The sequence below is a fragment of the Dromiciops gliroides genome, chromosome 2, assembly GCF_019393635.1.
Source record: "Dromiciops gliroides isolate mDroGli1 chromosome 2, mDroGli1.pri, whole genome shotgun sequence".
NCBI classification, from domain to species: domain Eukaryota; kingdom Metazoa; phylum Chordata; class Mammalia; order Microbiotheria; family Microbiotheriidae; genus Dromiciops; species Dromiciops gliroides.
The window spans coordinates 149560769-149581191 of NC_057862.1; the positions used below are offsets into that span (position 1 = coordinate 149560769).

The following is a 20423-nucleotide window of genomic DNA, read 5'->3' on the forward strand; positions in this document are numbered from 1 at the left end:
ACTCAGAGGGAATCATAATTGGGACAGGTTTAGCAGTAAGGCTGAATTTATTCCTTAAATCGTGGTTTCATGTACAACCCTTTTTTTTTCTGTTTTTCTTTGCATATAGAAATGCTCATATGGATGTTTATCAGGTTCCTAATCACAACACATTTAAAAATATAGTCATATATATATATATATATATATATATATATATATATATATATATATGTGTGTGTGTGTGTATATACATACATATATATAAAGTCCTTGAGAACATTTTAGTTTCCATATAGTTCTGCACCTAACACAGCACCTACTAAGTGCTGGACTAGAACATAATTAGTCATTAGTGAATGAATGAAGGTTACGGTGGGGTAGAGACAGAGAAGAAAGCTGATATGAGACCAGAAGGGCCTTGGAAAAAATGTTACCTTGCAGGTTCCACCGAGATTTGAACTCGGATCGCTGGATTCAGAGTCCAGAGTGCTAACCATTACACCATGGAACCGCCATACCTCAACAAGCGCTCAAGGCTCCCTTATCGTTAGCTAGCCCCGCCCCCACTAAGAGACCCAACCCCGCCCTTCCCAAGCGAGGTCTCCCGGAACCCTAGCGTTCTGGGCTGTCCGAAGAACGAGCTGGGCGGGTTCGGATGCTTGCAGGAGTGGCCTGCCTCAGTTTCACTTCGGTGCTTTTGAGATGGTGGGACCATCCCTCCTCCTGGCCCGGTACGCTAACGCTCGAGCTCGCGTTCGCCCGGGTTAGACTAGGGATGGAACAGACGGGCGCGCGGGCGGGCGGGTCCAGGCCAGTGCGGGGTAGAAGTTTTCTGTGTGGGGGGCCGAGAACGAGTGAGAGTCCGAGATCGCGGAGGGTGGAGCCCAGCTCCCCGGAAGTACTTGCCAGGAGGGAGAGTGGGCGGGCCGAGCCGGCGGAAGTGGCGCAGCGACAGGGAGGGGCGCGTTACCCTCGTCCGCCTCCTGAGTCTCTGCGGCGGCTCCGGCTCCAGCTCCCGCTGAAGTGACGCCCCCTCCCCCGCCCGACTGCCGCTCCGGCCCCTCTACCCCCCGTGACGCGCCATGGGCACCCGAGACGACGAGTACGACTATCTCTTTAAAGGTGAGGCTGCGGCCTCGCCGCCCCTCCCCACTCCGGCCGGCCGGCTCCCCCCGGGGCCGAGGCCGAGACCAGGACCGGCGCCCGGGCCGGGTTAGTCCCACCCGCTTCCTCCTAGGCGGCCCCCTAGTCCTGGGCCCCCGGGCCGCCTCGTCCTCCTCCCACCTTGGCGCCCAGCTCCCCATCTTGCTGCGACCCCTCGTCCCCCCCCCACCCCATCCCCGCCCCATCCTCCTCTCGGGTTGGGCCTCGGTTCCTCTCCTCGGGCCTAGCTCTGTCCTCTCTTAATCCAGCTCCCTTCCCTCTGCTCCTTCCTCTCTGCAGTCGACTCCGCCCACTACACCTGGAAACCGAGGGCACCTTTCTCTGCTCACTCCGGCCTAGCTTGTGTCCATTTCTTCCTCCCCCACCCCCAGTTAAAATAGGATACTGGGGTTGGCGGGGGTTTTAAGGAGAGCAGTGTTTCGTGTCCCCAGTGCTTATTTATCGCAGTGCCTGGTACATAGTAGGTGCCTAATAAGTGCTTGCGGACTTGGAGGCAAAAGGAATCACGCTACCCTCCCTTTTAACCCCCTCCCCCTTCTCCCCAAAAGCAAAGCAAAGCAAACCTAACCAAACCAAACCACGCACGTCGCAGTGACCCAGGAGGCTTGCATGACTTCATGCCTATCCCCTTTGCTCCTTGACCGCTCCCTTTCCTCCGGCAGGGCCGGGCCGGGCAGGGGAGGGGAGGGGAGGGGTGGGGAGGGTGGCCCTCTGACTCTGCTTGTGGGAAGGGGTTGCGGATGGGTGGGGGTTGTTCACCTTGCCAGACCTGAAGGCCCAGTTACTTAGCCGGAAAGATTGTGTGCAGCACAAACATAGGCCTGTTTTATCGTTATAGTCTGGTTGTTTCCTGCTGCAACATAGGGAGGACCCGACCTTGCCATGTTCAGAGGCTGATAAAGGGAGGGTCCTAGTAAGTCCCTCAGGTATTCCCTTAAAAAGAAAAAAAGGTGTGTACGCATTTGACCACATATGACATCTCTTTTTACGGCGGACAAGTGCTTCGTTCTCATAGGCAAAATACGGAATGTGGTTTTGTCTAGAAATAGAATCCTTAGAGTTCTTCATAAACAAAGATGAAGGGTACTGCTTTCAGCGTGAGAGATTGTAGAGTTTGTCTGAGGAATGATTTTATATCCTCTGTTGGTTGTAAGTTCTGCACTTGAATTAGGAGGGCAGCCAGCAGTAAGGTGCTGAACCGAGATTTTTACCTGGGAAGGAGAAACCATTGATATTAAAGCTTTACTGTTGAGGGTGGAGTTTTAAAAGGGTGTTGGGGCACATTGACTATTTCTAGCTTTGCCATTGGTGCTTAGACTTGATGCTTAATGCTGCAGGAAACATTACTCTTTGCAAATCATCCAGTAGTTATCTGCTATTGAATTCATTTCCTCTTTTTGCTAGGGAGTCCTTTCCCAGTAAATAGTCTATCTTAAGGTTTTGGAGATCTTGTTTGCATATTTTTTCCCATACTTTAAAGAATGTGTTTATAGTGCTACTGCAAATGGTGAATTTTTGGAACCTCAAATGGAGACTGGGATATGTGTTTTCCGAAGACAGTTCATTGAAAAAGTATTTAAAATGAGCCTCATGAGACTTTAAGATTAGTTCTTTAAGGGGAGATTTTAATTTATGTAAAGTGAAACAGCAGTAGGTACTTAAATTTAGGATGAGTGCTTTGTAGTAAGACTTTACAGAAAATAAGACAAAACTTTATTTAAATCTTTTTTTTTTTTTTTTAGTGAGGCAAGTGGGATTAAGTGACTTGCCTAGGGTCACACAGCTAGTAAGTGTTAAGTGTCTGAGGCCAGATTTGAACTCAGGTATTCCTGACTCCAGGGCCGGTGCTCTATCCACTGTGCCACCTAGCTGCCCCGATTTTAATCTTCTAAGCCCCTTCTTTTTCCAGCTGAAAAACTGCTAATCTTTCCTGCTTTCAGAACAATATCTGCCTTCTTTAGGTTTTGGAACACAAATGTTGGTCACAAAGATTAGGAAGGGAAGCTTATGTTTTTACTTTTTTGATTTTGATATCAACTCCAAAACAATGAACTTATTTCATTTTTTAAAGTTATTTAAAGTTAAGCAAAAGAGTTTGGGACTTAAACCGTCTAAGTGTGGCCTCATTAGTTCTGGTTTATTTTTTTAACCTAAACTTTTAGACTTATAAAGCTTTATTATAGGCATCAGGATATTTAAGTACTCATATATTTACAATACTTTTTTACATTTTATACATTAATTTGCTAGTTTTAAACTTCTATAAAACAAACAGAAGTTCAGATGTTATTTAAGGAAGGGAATTTAAAAATTCCTGCTGAGAAAAGCATTTCTACTTGTATTCAAATTTTAGGTTGCTGCAGTGCATTTAGCTTTGGGGATTATTTAGCAAATCTTGGAACTGCAGAATTGCCATTTTAAAGTGAGGAAGAACAGAGGCTGTCTTGTGTCCTAGTATGAATGACATCACCCCCTTGAGGTGTGGCCATCTCTAGGTAGAAGGTAGCTCTTTTCCAGCTGATTAAATGGTTTAGAGGAGGAGGGTCTTTGAAATTAGTTTTAATATTACATTAGGATGTAGATGTCTAAAGGAGAATATTGAGAGGTAAGTCACAAAGTTTTTAGGGGATGCTTTGTCCACTCCCACCTTGGAAAACTGCTTATGAATTACTTCGTTTGAGTGTGGAGGTGCAATAAAAAGTACTGTTGGAGGCTCCGAGGGGAAAGGCGACTTCTGCCTGCAGGGAATCCACATCTCTGGAGATTGTGAATGGGGAGGGTTGTTGCAAAGGGGTTTGTAGAACTGGAGGGCAGAGTCAAGCTGAGGAAATGACTTGTGTTGATGCCTTAGTGGGTTTGACCTTGATGTTCTTTTGTGTGATTAAATGTTCAACTAGTATTTGAGTGCCTGATATGTACTAGGCACTGGGGTAGATAACAAAAGGAAAAAAAGTAGACATCTGAACATGTTGCTCCTAGCTCAAGAAACTTCAGTGGCTCCACATTACCTTTAGGATTAAATACAAACTGCTTTGACATTTAAAGACCTTCACAGTTTGGCTCCAGCCTATCTTTCTAGACTGATTACACATCGGTCTCCCTTAGGCACTTAGTGATTCTGCCAAAATGAATATTTACCCTCCCTCTCATATACTATTTCTTGCCTTTGTGCCTGTGTTGGGGGTAGGGGTTGGGGGTCAGTGGGTGATACATATCTATACTTGGAATGCTCTCTTTTCTTTCAATGATTCCTGGTACCCTGAGCTTCTTTTAAGGTTCCCCTTTAAGCTCAGGTGCAACCTCATTTAGGAGATCTCTGATTTTCCTGATTATTACATGCCATCCCCACCCCGTTATTTAGTATATATCCTGTATTTATTTATCTGTGAACTTCTGTTTCTTTTCCTCACTGTAGTAAAGTGTAAAATCATAAGGATGTCATTTTACACTTTTGCATTTATCTCTTCATTGCCAGGCAGCCAATCAGTAAACTTTTATTAAGCACCTACTATGTGACAGGTGCTAATAACGACAATATCTTCCCTTAAGGAGCTACTATCTAATGGGGGAGAACTACACAAAAGTAAGCTGAAAAGGGGTGGGGCAAAGATGAAGTCCAGAGAAGTGCAGCATGGTGGGAAATGAAGAGATAGCAGGCTTGGGCTGCACTAGCATAGTGTCTGTCACATCGTAGGCCCTTAAAAACGCTTGTTTATTTCTTGAAAAGAAGATCACTTTCTTTGCTCTCCACGAAGTTATGTCTCATTTTAGACACTAGGTCAATCAGTTACATTTTTCTGGAAATGTTTCTGGGTGGATATTCCATTGATTAGAAATAGATGAACCAGCAAATTTACTTCTCCTTTTCTCTCACTAGTAATTAACTTTCAGATGATTGTCAGTAGAAACTGATTGCAGGAACTTTGCCTTGTGTCTTAGTTTATCCTTTTTCAACTTTAAATTTAGTAATATGCAGTGCTGAATCTGAAAAAATTTATGAAGACTTTAGACAAGCATGAACTTTTCTCTTTAAAAATATGTTTTGATGCTGGAATACTTGTATATGTGTGCAAATGTCTTTTTAGAAATACTAGTGATATGGAGACTTCTTAAGAGCTATTCTTTGGATATTTGTTGTCAAATAGCCCAACAATTAGAGTCTGTAGAAAACTTATCAGTAAAATAATATGGTTGGATTTATTATTTAAGGACTATTTAAAAGTAGGTGGCAGGGGCAGCTAGGTGGTGAAGTGGATAGAGCACTGGCCCTGGAGTCAGGAGTACCTGAGTTCAAATCCGGCCTCAGACACTTAACACTTACTAGATTTGTGACCTTGGTTAAGTCACTTAACCCCAATTGCCTCACTTGAAAAAAAAGAAGAAGAAAAAAAAAAGTAGGTGGCATAGTAGAGCTAAAATAGATTGATGCTTACTACCTTTGTGACCCTGGGCAAGTCACTTTAACCTCTAGTTGCTTCAGTTTCCTCATCTGTAAATGGAGCTAATAGCATCTACTAAGCCTGGGTTGTTGTGAGGATCAAATAAGATAATAATTGTAAAAAGCTTAGCACAGTGCCTGGCACATAGTAAGTGCTATAAAGATGTTAGCTATTATTAAATAATATGATGTTGGTGTTTATATGGTTCTTGTAATGTCTCTGATATTTAATGCATTTTACAAAGTTAAGTATTACTTAGGAATTGATGTTGATAATTCACTAGCTTTATTTAGCTAAGGTGGTGGTGGTTCTGGGTCTGTTAGATTTTTGAATTACTAAAGGTGTTAAAAATTTTATCTACAACAGTATAATTCATGTGGCTTACAACACTCAAACGAATTGCCTTTTTTTTTTAACTTGAAATGTTTTACAATAGAAAATAGAGGATAGGCACTTGAGAGCCTTTTCCAAGAAGTAAATGGTCTGAATATTAACCTTGTATAGTTCTGGCTTTAACATTTTAAAGATAAAAAATACTTACTGTCATTTTTCATGAAATAAAATGTTTTCTCTGGTAAGAAATTAGGTAAATTTAAGTGTCTGGGTGGAAAAATAACTTAGTTTCTTCCTGTCAAATCAGTGAGTTCACTGTCAATTTAGACCTTTTAAACTTAATAACTGCCTTTATAGAATGCTTTATGATTAAATCTCATTAAAATACAAATTTCTTATTTATCTCATTAAATATACAAGTTTGTTTCGTTGCTCTTTTGATGAGCTTAAGTAAAATTCTTATTTTTTGGTCTAAGGATGATTTTTCATGAATTTTGCATCAGTCTTCCAATAGACTGAGCCCTTTAATAAAATCTGAAATGAAATATGCAGTAGTATTAGCAAATCAGTGGAAAATATTTCCATGTTAAATTTTGAACCAGTCTTCCACTTATGTTCTTTGCAACACTGTGCCAATGAAACTATTATCTTCTAGATGTCGTTTAGAACTTTTATTCTCTCAAAGTAGGGCTCAACATTAGTATTCTTATACATTTCCAACTGGAGATAGCTGCCATATTCCATAGTGTTTTATATTATGGGTAGATTTGAGTGTAAAAAGTTAAATTTGCTAATGTGACTATCTAACTTGTGATTTAATTTAGTCAGTGAATTTGTGGTAGCATATTTAGCCATAAATTATGTATTTAGTATACTTGTTTTTAGGTAAGCATCTTAACAATTAAAAGTTCTAAAATTAATTTCATAGAATATCATCACTGTTAGCAATTTTATCTGAAAAAAATGTCAACAATTTTAGTTTGCAACTAAAATTATTTATTTTAGCATTGATCTATTCTTTGACGTAACTACATAAAGATTTTAGGATGTAAAACTAGATCAATATCAATCAACCTGAAAATGGGAATGAAGTAATCAAATAACTTTAAGCATTCTTAACAAACAGATCTATTTGGCCTTTTTAAAAAAAAAATCAGAATGCTAAACTGATTTTTTAAAAACCACCTACTTAAAGCTATTGTATATTTTTTTTTGTGGGATTGGTTTCTTAGATTTTACATATAGTGCATATTATCATGGCTCTCTCTTTTGTTGGCTCTCTTAAGACGACGTTTACTCTGGATACCTTGCTAATGGGTATGGTGTGTCTTTGAACTAAATGACTAATTCTCAAAGGGCTGGCACATCAGAGTGGCTTGTGAAAGACAAGAGTAATAAAACATGGGCTTTTCCCTTACTCTTCCTGCTCTACCCTCATGTTAGGTATTTATGCTTCTGCCAGGTAGTGAGAAAAGAAGTGAAGATTTCCTTAACTGTTCTACTTAAGATAGCAGAAAATTGAACTTGACCTACTTTTATCATAGGCATAATGATGGATTGGTAGCTTGCATACTCATAGATTCCTGGACTTGTCTGGAAGATAGCTGGATCTTTACTATCTTTGTGATCCTGGGCAAGTCACTTAACAGTTCCCCTGGGTCTCAGTTTCCTCAACTGTAAATGAAGGGGTTGGCCTCTAAGGCCCCTTCTAGCTGTGTGATCCCACTTAACATTTAACATATATCCTTTGTCATAATCTCTTAAGACACCTATGGATTGACTATGTGAACAATTAAAAACAACTATACTTTGTGCTGCATGTAGTCATTGCAGTCCTGGAGGATTTCTTGCTGAATCAGCTGACAGCGGAAGCCAGAAAGATATGCTTTTGATAAAGTAACTCCCTCCAAGACTGTCCAGAGGCCAGCTTGTATCCGATCTTGTGGCAAGAAAGGAATGCATAATGGACTGTCTTTGCTCTCTGGCCAGAGTACAGTGAGCTCTTCCAACACTCCCCTCCCCTCCCCACCCCCCACTCCCAGTATCCCCTATCCCTATTATAAGGCGCTCCCTTGTTTGTTACTGTCAACTTTTTTTCGTTTATTTTTCTATACCTAGTTTATAGAACCACTAGTTTAGAAGGTTGGAAACTACTATTTAATAGTAGGAATGTTTGCTGTCTTAAGATAATAAAACTTTCCCCCTTTTCTTTGCAAAAAATGCTTCAACCCATTCTATTGTTTACAAAGGTATTCTATTGTTTACAAAGGTAAGACCTGACCTGGGCAGTTAATATAATCAAGCTACATTAAAGTAAATTCTCAAACTGATCTTACTCTTTAAAAGGAAAATTCTTTTAAACTCCCATTTCTCACTTTTGAAATAGTAAATGCATAATCATATATGTGAATTTTGTTCTTTTGGTTTAAAAATAATCACCTTTTATTTATCAATAAATTTTCCTGATAAAATAGTTTATCTTGTTAGACAAAGATCAGCCTAGCTAAGCTTGGAGAAGCCTGTTGGCAGCATAGTAATGAATTTTCAGCCTCAGTAACTTGCAGACTCTCAAGCTATAAAGAAGTGGTCTCTGTTATAAGGGAGTACCCACATCAGTACTTTAGAATCTGCAATATCATCAAAGTTTCTTGCTGTGTGCCTTATAAGCATTTAGCTGAGCTGTGAGGAATATAAAAGGGGTCTTTGTCATGGGATTGTAAATTCTTGGGAACAAAACCTACTCTTTAAATATTAAGAAGTTATACGTGAAATCATAAGCCCCCCTTAGCTTTGCTTGCCTTGACTCATAGCAAGATATATTAGGCAGTATCCTAAGGGTCTCCCTTTAGGGTCTTTAATAATCTTTCCTGGCCCTGGCAAGTCTGATAAATAAAAGTATTAAAGGGCCATTTTATTTTCTGTGCTCTGGATAGTGAGATTTTTAAAAAACTGGTATCTTACTTTGGCACTGAAAGGCAAAATACCTTTCATCTATCCAGGGGTTAGTCCTGAGAGACAATACACCTAGACTTGAGTGAAATTGAGTGGGGCATTCTGCACGTACTATTCCTAATCCTTTGTTGTCTTACTGTTTGTCAGATACTTTAGTCACTTCTAATTGTGTATTTGGTGGACTACCCAGTTTTATCTTCAAGTTACCAACATCTAAGTAATCTAGTAATTACTACTTCTAGTAATGTTGGTATTAATTTTCATAGTGGCTAATACATTGGCTGTTGTCAGTTCAGTAGACTTAGAGTTTAAATTGTATGTAGAGAGAAGGTATCTTAGTGATGCATGAACTAATTACATTTTTATGTAATAATATTTGGGAAGACACTGGTTAAAAAAAAGAAGAAATTAATCTTACCAGTGCGGTAGCAGGAGTTGAGTACATAGTCTACTGATTTCTTTTGGGGGAAATCAAACAATTAGCCTCAGTGTCTCTTGTTTAGTGTTACTTCAGCTAAATTTTACTTCCTTAGAAGCAAAGTGTAGTACTGTTTCCCTCTTAATTATCTAGCATTGCCTTTTTTTTTTTGTCTTTTCAGTTGTCCTCATTGGAGACTCTGGTGTAGGAAAGAGTAATCTTCTGTCTCGTTTCACTCGAAATGAATTTAATCTGGAAAGCAAGAGTACCATTGGTGTGGAGTTTGCAACAAGAAGTATTCAAGTTGATGGGAAAACAATAAAGGCACAAATATGGGACACAGCTGGGCAAGAACGATATCGAGCTATAACATCAGCGTAAGTCAAGGAGATCCAAGTTCTATGAAGCAGTTTGCAGCAATTGAATTAGTTTGGGGTGAAAGTGGCATTATGAATTATGCAAATGTCAAAAACTTTATCCATGGAAGAACTCAACTGTCACATAAAGGTTTTGAAATTTAGTTGTAAGAATCTGTTTTTATTATGATTGGACCCCATCTGCCTTTCACTTTATAGTTTGTCTTTTAATAGAAAATTTTTCTGTTTTTCAGTTATTATCGTGGAGCAGTAGGTGCCTTGCTGGTTTATGATATTGCTAAACATCTTACATATGAAAATGTAGAACGATGGCTGAAAGAACTGAGAGATCATGCAGATAGTAACATTGTTATCATGCTTGTGGGCAACAAGAGTGATTTACGTCATCTCAGAGCTGTCCCTACAGATGAAGCAAGAGCCTTTGCAGGTAATGAGTGACCTAACTTGTATGATAAGACTCTATTGTAAGGGGATTCTTTGTTTTGTGCTGTTGGGAAGAGTACTTGATTTTAATGAATTAATTTTTTTTTAGTGAGGCAATTGGGGTTAAGTGACTTGCCCAGGGTCACACAGCTAGTGTTAAGTGTCTGAGGCTGGATTGGAACTCAGGTACTCCTGATTCCAGGGCCGGTGCTCTATCCACTGCGCCACCTAGCTGTCCCTGAGTACTTGATTTAAAAATGATATTTTATGGATTTATTTTTCATCCCCCTAATAGTGAAATAGGTGTGTGTGTGTGTGTGTGTGTGTGTGTGTGTGTGTGTGTGTGTGTGTGTGTGTGTGTGTGTGTGTGTGTGTGTGTGCATGAATTATATGCAAATTTGTGATGATGACCTGGGATGTGGGGTTCCAGTTTTCTTGCATTAGCTCGGTAGCGTAGCTTATTGTGCTGATTTCTATAAAGACTTAATACCATCACCCCTGTACTTACTATATACACTGCTGCAGCAATGTCTCACTCTCCTTGATGACACCTTGGTATATGCCTTGGTATAATTGTAATGTCCTTCAGCCTATCCACCTAGACTATACAGTCCCTGCTCCAAAAGGTGTGGCCAAGGAAAAGCCAATCAGAAGTGACAGCTGTGTCCCTTCTCTTTAGGGAAGTGTTGCCTGTGTTTTCCATAGGTAAAAATTTGAATGTAGCTCTTGGTTTTTCCTGGTAGCCACAACTTCAGCTGTTCTCTTCTCTATTGAAAAATGTTCTGTGTTTGGTTCATCTTTTTAAAGTTCTTATACACCTAAAAGTGTATCAAATCCTTGTGGGTGTTGCCCAGTGTGAGTAGTAAGAGTCTAAGCACTTTTTACCAGTGAGTCATTGTTAGGATACTAGGGTCCCCTTGCATTTAGGATTTTAGTGTTTTGTCCATCTTTAATTTCTAAGTTCTTCTCCCTTAAACACCTCGTGGACAACCAAATGCAACACCCTCATTTTACAGATGAGAAAACAGATATAAAATTGGTCTGCCTTGCTCATCACAGAATGAGTTAGTGGCAGAAAACAAGGGCTTGAACACCAAGTCTCCTGACTCTGAGCCTAGTATTCTTTCTATTGTAGCATGTTGCTTTTTGTGATAATCGCTTAACTTCTTACTGAGTGTATCAAATGAAATTTTCTGTAACTTTTTAGTGGATTGGATAAGAAAAGGCTTGTTTATGCACAAATGGAATGTGTAATTTATTGCTCAACTCAAAAACATTTATTAGATACCTGCTATGTAAAAGTCATTGTGCCGTTTTAATGTGGTTACAGTTTGATGGGGGAAAGAAGGAAGTGAAAGGACCAAAATTGATGCATGTATATACATAACTGTGTTTGGGGTTGAATAGTATTCCTATGTTTAATAATGCTTTGGATGTATTATTTTCTTTCTTTTTTTTTGATGGGCAATGGGGGTTAAGTGACTTGCCCAGGGTCACACAGCTAGTTAGTGTCAAGTGTCTAAGGTCAGATTTGAACTCTGGTACTCCTGAATCCAAGGCCAGTACTTAATCCACTGTGCCACCTAGCTGACCCCCTGGATGTATTATTTTCAACAAGGTTGTGTATGAATTCTTTGGTTTGGGGGAGGGAGGAAGGAAAGAATAGATGAATCTAGTAAAATGTAGCATAATGATGAGACTGCCCAAGAAATTGGGCTAGTATGAACCAGAAAATTCTGTTGCTTCCACTATTAGGGGTGTGTTTTGGTTAAAAACCATTTCATTGTTTGTATTAAGACTTAATCTGGCTGATAATGTGTGACTTTAGAGGGCTTTTTGATCTGTTTGTATTTCCTCAGAAAAGAATGGCTTGTCATTTATTGAGACATCTGCTTTAGACTCTACAAACGTAGAAGCTGCTTTCCAGACAATCCTGACAGGTAAGGCTTGTATTTGGAATTTATGCCAGTTGGAATTGAAGATTGGGTAACATGTTGTGTTTAAATAAATGAATCTGGAAATTGAAAATAAATATCATGCCCATCTGAGGGTACTGCACAGTGAATATAATTTGAAAACTCTCATTGTTGTAGTAACAGTACAGAACACAGAATTAGTCACAGTTCTTTCTCATTGAATTTTGCTATCTAAAACTACCTGACCTCTAGTCAAAATAGTATTTTAGAAACAGTTTGTTCACTTCCTCTTTTTCCTATTCTCTTCTCTCTGCTAGCAAGCACAGAGTTCTCCTTGAATGCATTTTTGCTAGGTAAATAACCAGTGTCCAGACAAAGAAAAGAAATGATGCCTCTTTGAAGCAATGGATCTGTTTAGCTCTTAAATATTTTAGTAGATCTTTGATTTTCATTTCTTTAAGTTAAAATGAGAAAAATCTTCAACACTGTTCTCTCAGCATGTAAAAGCAAGATGTTTCATGCTAGGTAAAATCAGGCAGACATATTAGCATCCAGAAAGGGGTGGAATGGTAGTGGATCAGGATCAGAGTTTAAGCTCTAGGCTGTTTTGAAATGTGGATATGCAGATCAAGGCAGCCTCAGGGATGTAAGACTTAACATTTTGTAACTTATTTACTTGTTGGCTAAAATTTCATTGGAGTTTAAATATGCCAATAGGTTGATTCCCCACTGGCCACAGATCCCCAAACTACTCTATGATATGGGCATTTAAAAACTTGCTATCTTTTGTACCACTGTAGTACTATAGTGAAATAGAGAAGGTTGGGAAAAGTAACTCTGTAAAGAAACTAATTCAATATGGATAATTTGCAAATTGTCGCATTCTGTTTCAAAAAGAAAAAAGACTAAGGAGAATGAGGTCAGGGGATTTTCTGAAATGGCTTTTAGGTGAAACATCTTTTTTAGACTTGTTCTATGAATTGTCCTTTTTTATGGACCTATATGGTTCAACCAAGAAGTGATTAACTCTACAGCATGACTACAAATCCTACACTTTTCATAACCATCTGTGTTACATGAGAGAGTATGTGATGGGAAGGAAACTGTCAGTAATCATCTATTAGACACCTGCTATGTGCCAGGCACTGTGCCAAGTGCCAGAGATTCAAAGAAAAGCACCTCTTCCCTGGCCCCCCCCCCAAAAAAAAAAGAGTCCCTGCTCTCAAGGAGTTACAGTCTAATGGAGGAGACAACATGCAAACTGTGCATGAACAAGAAAAATGCAGAACAAATTGGAGATAAGCAACAGAGGGAAGATACTGGCATTTGAAAGAGATTTTAGTCTTTTTGTAGGAAGTGGGATCTTTGCTAGGACTTGAAGGAAGCTGGGAAGCAGAGAAGAGGAGGGAGAGAATTGCAGGCACAGGAGAGAGCCAGTAACATGCCCAGAGTTGGGCAAGGAGGCCAGTCTGGTTAGTGGGTCACACAGAGGACATTGAGGTGAGTGGGCACTAAGCAGACTGGAATTGTACAAGGGGCCAGAGGGAGGAGGCTTTGGAACAATAATCAGGATTTTATATTTATTCAGGAGGTGATATAGAGCCATTGGAGTTGACTAAATAATAAAGGGTTGACCTGGTCAGATTTGAACTTTAGGGAGATCCCTTTGGAAACTTAGTGGAGGGTGAACTGGAGTGAGCAGAAACTTGAGAAAGGGAGACCAGCCAGCAGGCTAGTGCAGTAGTTCTGGTGTGAGTGGAGCCTCTGCTGGGGTGGTGGCAGTGTCAGCACATACATGAGATGTTAGAAGGGAAAAATAGTAGTAGAACTTGGATTAAAAGCTAGTCAGCAATTTACTAGCTGTGTGACCCTGGGCAAGTCACTTAACCCCCCATTGCCCCGCAAAAAAAAACCCAAAAACAAAAAACACAACAAAACAAAAAGCTAGTCAGCCTGTATTCTAGTCCCAGTTCTACCACTAACTTTATGTAAATCATTGAAACTCTAAGATGTGGGTATAAAAGGAGGTGAAATTAGAGAATTTTGAAAGTATCTTCTATCTGTGACATTGTGTTTTTTTTCTATAAATAAATAAGGTCATCAAGGAACAGGAATGCAAAACCTCACTTAGGAGACCAGCCATTAATGTGGATAGCATTTTGCATCACAATTAAATTTAGGCTGCTTTAGGTCACAATTTTTTGTTACTCTGTTAATAAGATACCTGGTCATTGTTTTGAATTTCATTTACATCAAAGCTTTACATACTACAGCTTCATGCTTTTCATCTATGTAGAACTTTTCTCTTTTTTTAAAAAATGACTCTTGGGCCATACCAAAACAGGCAGTGGTCTGGATTTGGCTTGAGGGCTCCAGTTTGCTCACCCCTCATAAATTTTGTTCCCAACCTTGGGCCCTCTCCATATAAATCTTGTTAACTTTCTTCTATGGCCCACACAGGATTGAAGATAAGCAATGTGCCTGTTTGTGTCTTTTCCTAGTTAAAAATGACTTTTCATGCCAGTGAAGTTAAACTGTTCCAGTAGGTACTAGATTTTTTTCTTCTGACTAGTGAATCAATTAGATGCTTTGCTTCATAAGAAAGAAGCTATTACACAAGAGTTAAAGCTATATACAAAGAACACTTGCAAGTTTTTTCTAGTATGATGATTGGGGAGGAATTAGGTTTGGGAAATCCAAATGATATATTAGAAAGTTTATCAACATTATTATTCCCCAAATCAGTTGCTATTTTTATTTATAAAACCTCATTGGCAGAGATAGGAAACTTGTTAGCATCAAGGCACACTTCTCTTAGGGAAGCATTTGAACTCAAAGGTGAATAAAAGTTATTTTACTGCTACCTAAATTCTCAAGTTTTTTCAGGGGCCTGAAAAGAGAGTATTTTGGTTATGCCTGCAGGATTTCTAGAAGGAATTATTGACATCTAGTGGCTACTTAAAATGTTATCGTAGTTTATATTCATAACAGCCCTTTAAGATTTACAAAGACCTTTCCTTACCATGCTGAAGGGTGTAGTAGAAGTTTCATTATCAGGATTTACTGATGAAAAAAATAGGCTCAGCGCTCAAATAGCCAGTTAGTATGAGCCAGGATTCAGACTCAGCTGTATCCTAAGTCCACTGCTTTCTCCATTCCACATTATGCTGCTTGTTTAACACATAACCAGCTGAGATATACACTTTGCCCTAGAAGTGCATGTTTTGGGGGGAGACACTGGCAGATTAGAATCTGTCTGACATTATGATATTGAATTATTTAAAGACTTTCATTTGATGCCTGACTTCATGATTGCTGTGGTGGATGTCAACCCATACCATTTTTCAGTTATACTTTTTAGCTTAATGTTCCTTATTTTATTAATCCATAGCAACTTAAGCAAAACTGCTCATTTTTTTTAGGTGGGTGGGGTTCAGGCTGATTACATGTACTACAAAAATAACGGGTTCTATTTTGTAGAAAGGCTGTTTCCATATTGCCCTTTAGATTGAACTTGATGCTTGTAAAAGTGAGCAACTTAATAGTAATAGTATGAGCCCTATATCCTGCAGACAGAAATGGGATAAACCTTTCACAGGGTGCCAAGTTACCCTAATACCGATTTGCGGCACTAAACTCTAGAGAAGTTTAAACCTTGGAGCCAATATATTTTATCTTTCAGTTTCAATCATTTGGAATATTTTTATCTGTGTCATTTCTTTGAAGGAAAAAGCAATTAAGCCAATACAGTAGTACTTTTTACCCATAGAAAAGTAGCAAGATACCCTTTATATCTACAAAATTAAATTCTGTAGGAATTTCCCCTATGGTGGAAGGACTAAAGTGAGCACTCAACACAGCCTTTGACAGTGGTCAAGTTTAGAGATTCCCCCCCCCCCCCCATGGTGGCAAACTTTCTGTTTTGACTTTAAAAAAATGATGCTTACTTGAGTTAGGGGAAAGTATCAGAAACTATGCTTATATTCCTGTTCTTCATAACCACCTTTTCACTTCCTCAAAATCCTTCTGAAGGTATGTACTTATTATTTCCATTTATCACAAAGTAGAAATGTGCATATATTATGTTTTTGTATTTAATTGTAAGTTGGTTATATTTTAAATTCATTCACCTCTTCTGATTGTCAAGGTTAGGGCTTTTCCCACTACAGCAAGGCTGCCTCTCTAACTAGTTTGAGTTGTATGTAATCCATTTAGTTCTAAAGTTTAATATATAATTCATTGCCCTTAAGAAAGGAAAACTCATTTTACCTAGTTCCCTGAGTTCCTAGTTTTTTAAGATATTCTTTCTCTAATCAAAGAACAACTGGGAGATATCTGTTTTCTTTTTCCCTCCTCTTATCAAAGTTTTTCCTTTCTTAACCTCTGATTACTGGGTATGTCTTAAGTGGATTAAGCAACCTTTTTGTGTCATTTCTAATTTTGAAAAAAATTCTCTCCATTTCAGTTCCTTAGTAAAACTCCTCTTTTTGTTTTTCATTGGTAATTCTTTTATTCTTGGGCATGGGCGGGGGGAACTGTTGGAGAAGAATAGTAACTTGAAACAAATACAGCTGTGATCCAGCTACAGAGAAGACTATCAGGGGGTTGGATAATACTATAAAAGGCTGTTCAACTTTCCTACCTTGTGTGGCATTTAAAATCTAAATGTAATCACATCCTTTTATTATTTATCTTCACTTGCTTTCACAAGTCTGTATCTTTTTTCCGTGTTTCTGTATGTTAGATATGTTTATTTGAGATATTAAAATTACGATTTTCTTTGCTTTCTCATTTATTAATCCTAGACTCTGCCACTGACACTGGGAAAGTAATTTAGCTCCTATGGTTTCAGTTGTTCCCTCTATGAAATGATGGTGTGGAGGTGGCTAAAAATCTAGCTCTAAATCTGTGATTCTGTGACTTGTGCCCCCTAAAGTTTTCTTCACTGCTTTACAAAATTAATGAGCCAAAGAAGTTTGGGCTTAGGGGAAAGAAATCCGCTTTGTGATGGGGAAAAAAAAGAATGACTAATAAATTGTTTTAGGAGTAAGCTGCTACTTTGGTTCCAAAGTTGTTGGACTCCTTGGTTGTTCTCTTTACCCTTGAAAAAGTGGATTAATTATTTGCTTCAGCATCCCTATTAAAATTTTTTTTTAGCTTTTACAAAGAGAAAATTATTTTAAAGTATACAGATGCTCTCTAGTTTTTTGCAGTCATTTACTTGCCAAGTAGTTAAGTTTTGGGATAACTTTATCTAAATTTTTTGCCCAGACCTGTGTTTTTGTCAGGGTAGTGACCTGGTAAGAAAGCCCCCTCTGCCAGTGCCATTTGTCCTCTGCTCAACAATATATCCTCTTGGAGAATTGCCTGCATCACTGAGGTTAAATGGCTTGCCATTCCACTGTAGCCTGACTCGACCTCAGGTCTTCCTCAGTGCTGAGTTCTGTTTTCTAACTACTATTCCTCCACCCTGCCTCCCACAGTATTGGTTTTTATAAAGCTTGTATATAGTTTGCTAAGTTTTTTTTTTAAATATCTCTTTCGGGGCAGCTAGGTGGCGCAGTGGATAAAGCACTGGCCTTGGATTCAGAAAGACCTGAATTCAAATTTGGCCTCAGACACTTGACACTTACTAACTGTGTGACCCTGGGCAAGTCACTTAACCCTCATTGCCCCACAAAAAAATCAATCAAATCAAATTTATCACTTTCTAAGTCATCCAGTGGGCTCAGGTGCTAAACACTTAAATGTTTTCTGCTATGTCAGATTGCCTTAAAATTCACAGCATATTTGTGAAATTCAGTTACATCATTTGGTCCAAACAGATCTATGGTGAGTTTAATATGGAAAGTTTATACATCTCCTTTACTAAAGCAGTGACATTCTTAGACTTTTTTTTTGTTGGCCAAGGTTTTTGAATTTCCTTGTGGTGACATTTGTGGTCTAAGCTTTCAGTTTATCAGTTGTTCTTTAAACTACTAGGTATTTCATTAATCTCTTGTGATTTCTTTTTCTGAAATAAAGAGCAAAGTGATTTTTTTTCATGCCCTAAAGGAAACTGTAATAAAACATTGGCTACTTGAAGAGGGAAAAATGATTGTTTGGCCATTGGAATAGAAAGCTAGCCCTAACACAAACCTGTGCGAAAGTAGCTACTGATGGGTTTTATTAATACAGAATTCTAAATGTTTCTTCTTTTTATGCAGAGATATATCGCATTGTTTCTCAGAAGCAAATGTCAGACAGACGTGAAAATGACATGTCTCCAAGCAACAATGTGGTTCCTATCCATGTCCCACCAACCACTGAAAATAAGCCAAAGGTGCAGTGTTGTCAGAACATATAAGGCTCTGCGCTTCTCCCCTAGAAGGCTGTGTATAGTCCATTCCCCAGGTCCGAGATTTAAATATATTTGTAATTCTTGTGGTCACTTTTTTTGTGTTTCATTACTACTTCTGAATTTCTTTATGTCTTAAGTCCTTCTTTTTTTTTTTTCAAATTTATAAAATCACCTACTTGTCCCAAATGACTGCAGCTTCTTTTCATGCGAAGCCCTCACTAGCCTTAGTTTAATAAAACGGCTGTTTGAATTCCTTAATTATTGCTCATTTCACATCAGGGTGGTCTATTGGTGGTAAATACTCAAACTCAAGTGCTTGAAGCTTAGACCTTTCAGTCCTGATCAAATCAAAGAATACTTTAATAGTCATTTAAACATTTTGCCACAGAACAATTTGTAAAGAATGTATTCTTCCTTCAAGTGTAGTCTCTCCAAATCTAGGAGTTGTGCTATAATATAAATAGAAAAATTTTAAGAGTTTCAGAAATATCCATCATTTGGAAAGACAAATTTCTAAAATGCCTTAATAGGTCTGTGTGATGTAATAGTTTTTCTTTTTTTTTTAAATCAGTTTATGGGCAAGGAGGAAAAAACCCACACCTAACTTTTCTTGACTCAAGGATTTGCTTGGCAAAATTCAAGAGACTATCATTTTTTTGCAGTTTAGGTAGCTATGTGATTGGGCGAGGGAAAGAGAGAAGGGTAGGTCATCATGTTAAGTGATGAGCATGGAAACTGATGGAATTCCATTTGAGGTGCCTCCTCTGCAGCAAGACCAGGCAGCTGGAGCTGTCTAAATAATTTCATTTCATAGTGGCAGATCATGCAGCATTTTATTGCTTAGGCAATAAATAACCTGTACAATGCTAGAAATACCAAATTTTTGAAGTGTGTGGGTTTTTTCCTTCACCCCCAATAAGTAAAATGTGGCCTCATTTTAATTCCAATAAATCCACTACCAGATATGGCTTGATTATTTTTAAAATGCTGTTTTACTTGCTTGAATTTTTCAGCATGTCACAAAGCTTCACAGTTAAACTGTCTTTGGTTCCACTGTCTCAAGGTTATGGCCAAAGGTCAGGTTCTGTTAATGTGGTATCCAGTTGAAGGCATATGTTTAGTACACAAACAACAAGAATATCCTGAGTTTAAGTAGAACATACTTAGGAGCTATACAGTTCTGAAATGTTTCGTTTCCACTACATTTTTCAAAAGCAGTTGTATGACTAATATCTAAAGCCTACACTAACACTTTGTTGTTTTTTTCCCTGTTTGAGAACAATAAGCGCTTAATCTAAAGTAATTTAAAAAGCTGTGTCAACTGCAGTGAAGCTATTATGGGTGATAGGAGATTCCCAAAGGTTATTCAGGCATTGTCAGCCTGAAACATGTGGGCTTACACAGTTTAATATATTTCATGGCCAATCTTTTGTCTTTTGCGGTGCTCATGAAGTGTGGGGCACACGGAAGGCATTGCTGTAGTCAGTAACTTTGGTTTCCTTTTGTAGCCATTTTATTCTTTTAGTGTATTGGTTCTTAAGATGCTATTGATCTGTTTGTAAATTGTTACTTTGTATTTTATGCATGTACTGTAACTTGATTTTTTTTAGATATTGATTTAAAATATATTCATATTCTAATAAACAGTTACAGGGGGACTATTATTCCCTATGTTGTCAGATTATATTTTTCTTTTGAGTGATTTGGTTGTGCCCATAGAATACTATATCCTAACTATTAAGCATGCAGGGCCCTGTATTAGAATATTAAGTGTGGAGTTATAAGGTAGTGATAGATGAAACCAGAATTATGTGTACTCAGTTCTTGAAAATAAGTATTAGATAGATTTTCTTGACAGTGATTATCACATTTCTGATGGTTTTAGGGAAAGTCCTTTGTAGTTATTATATACACAATAATGTTCCCAGATCCATGAAAATTTCATTTCTTACCTTACTTTACCCAAAATTGAGTAAATTTTCAACAGTTTCTTGAGTAACAAAGTAGAAAGCAGCTAGCATGCTAGATTTATGAAATTGTCTTTTCTTTCTTTCTCTTTTTTTCCCCCCAAGCTGGGCA

General features: G+C 38.4%; 1 protein-coding gene and 1 non-coding gene across 3 annotated transcripts; one reads left to right on the top strand and one right to left on the bottom strand.

Annotated features, from left to right (window-relative positions):
- Positions 1-421: 421 nt before the first annotated feature.
- TRNAQ-CUG lies at positions 422-493 on the bottom strand. The gene has a single exon. It is a non-coding gene; the product is annotated as a tRNA-Gln (tRNA).
- Positions 494-586: 93 nt separating this feature from the next.
- Positions 587-20008, top strand: RAB11A (RAB11A, member RAS oncogene family). Of its 2 annotated transcripts, none has more exons than XM_043985521.1 (5): positions 587-713; positions 9470-9665; positions 9899-10092; positions 11948-12028; positions 18211-20008. In XM_043985521.1, the coding sequence occupies exons 1-5, from the start codon at positions 638-640 to the stop codon at positions 18348-18350; spliced, it is 687 nt and encodes a 228-aa protein (XP_043841456.1). In that variant the 5' UTR covers positions 587-637; the 3' UTR covers positions 18351-20008. The 2 variants fall into 2 exon arrangements, with proteins under 2 accessions (XP_043841456.1, XP_043841457.1); XM_043985522.1 differs by lacking the exon at positions 587-713 and adding an exon at positions 885-1104.
- The last annotated feature ends 415 nt before the right edge of the window (positions 20009-20423 follow it).

Coding starts and splice junctions, on each gene's coding strand:
- RAB11A (XM_043985521.1), top strand. CDS start 638: ATGCTTGCAGGAGTGGCCTGCCTCAGTTTCACTTCGGTGCTTTTGAGA. Junction 9,666..9,898: donor TATCGAGCTATAACATCAGC/GTAAGTCAAGGA, acceptor TCTGTTTTTCAG/TTATTATCGTGGAGCAGTAG. Junction 10,093..11,947: donor TGAAGCAAGAGCCTTTGCAG/GTAATGAGTGAC, acceptor GTATTTCCTCAG/AAAAGAATGGCTTGTCATTT.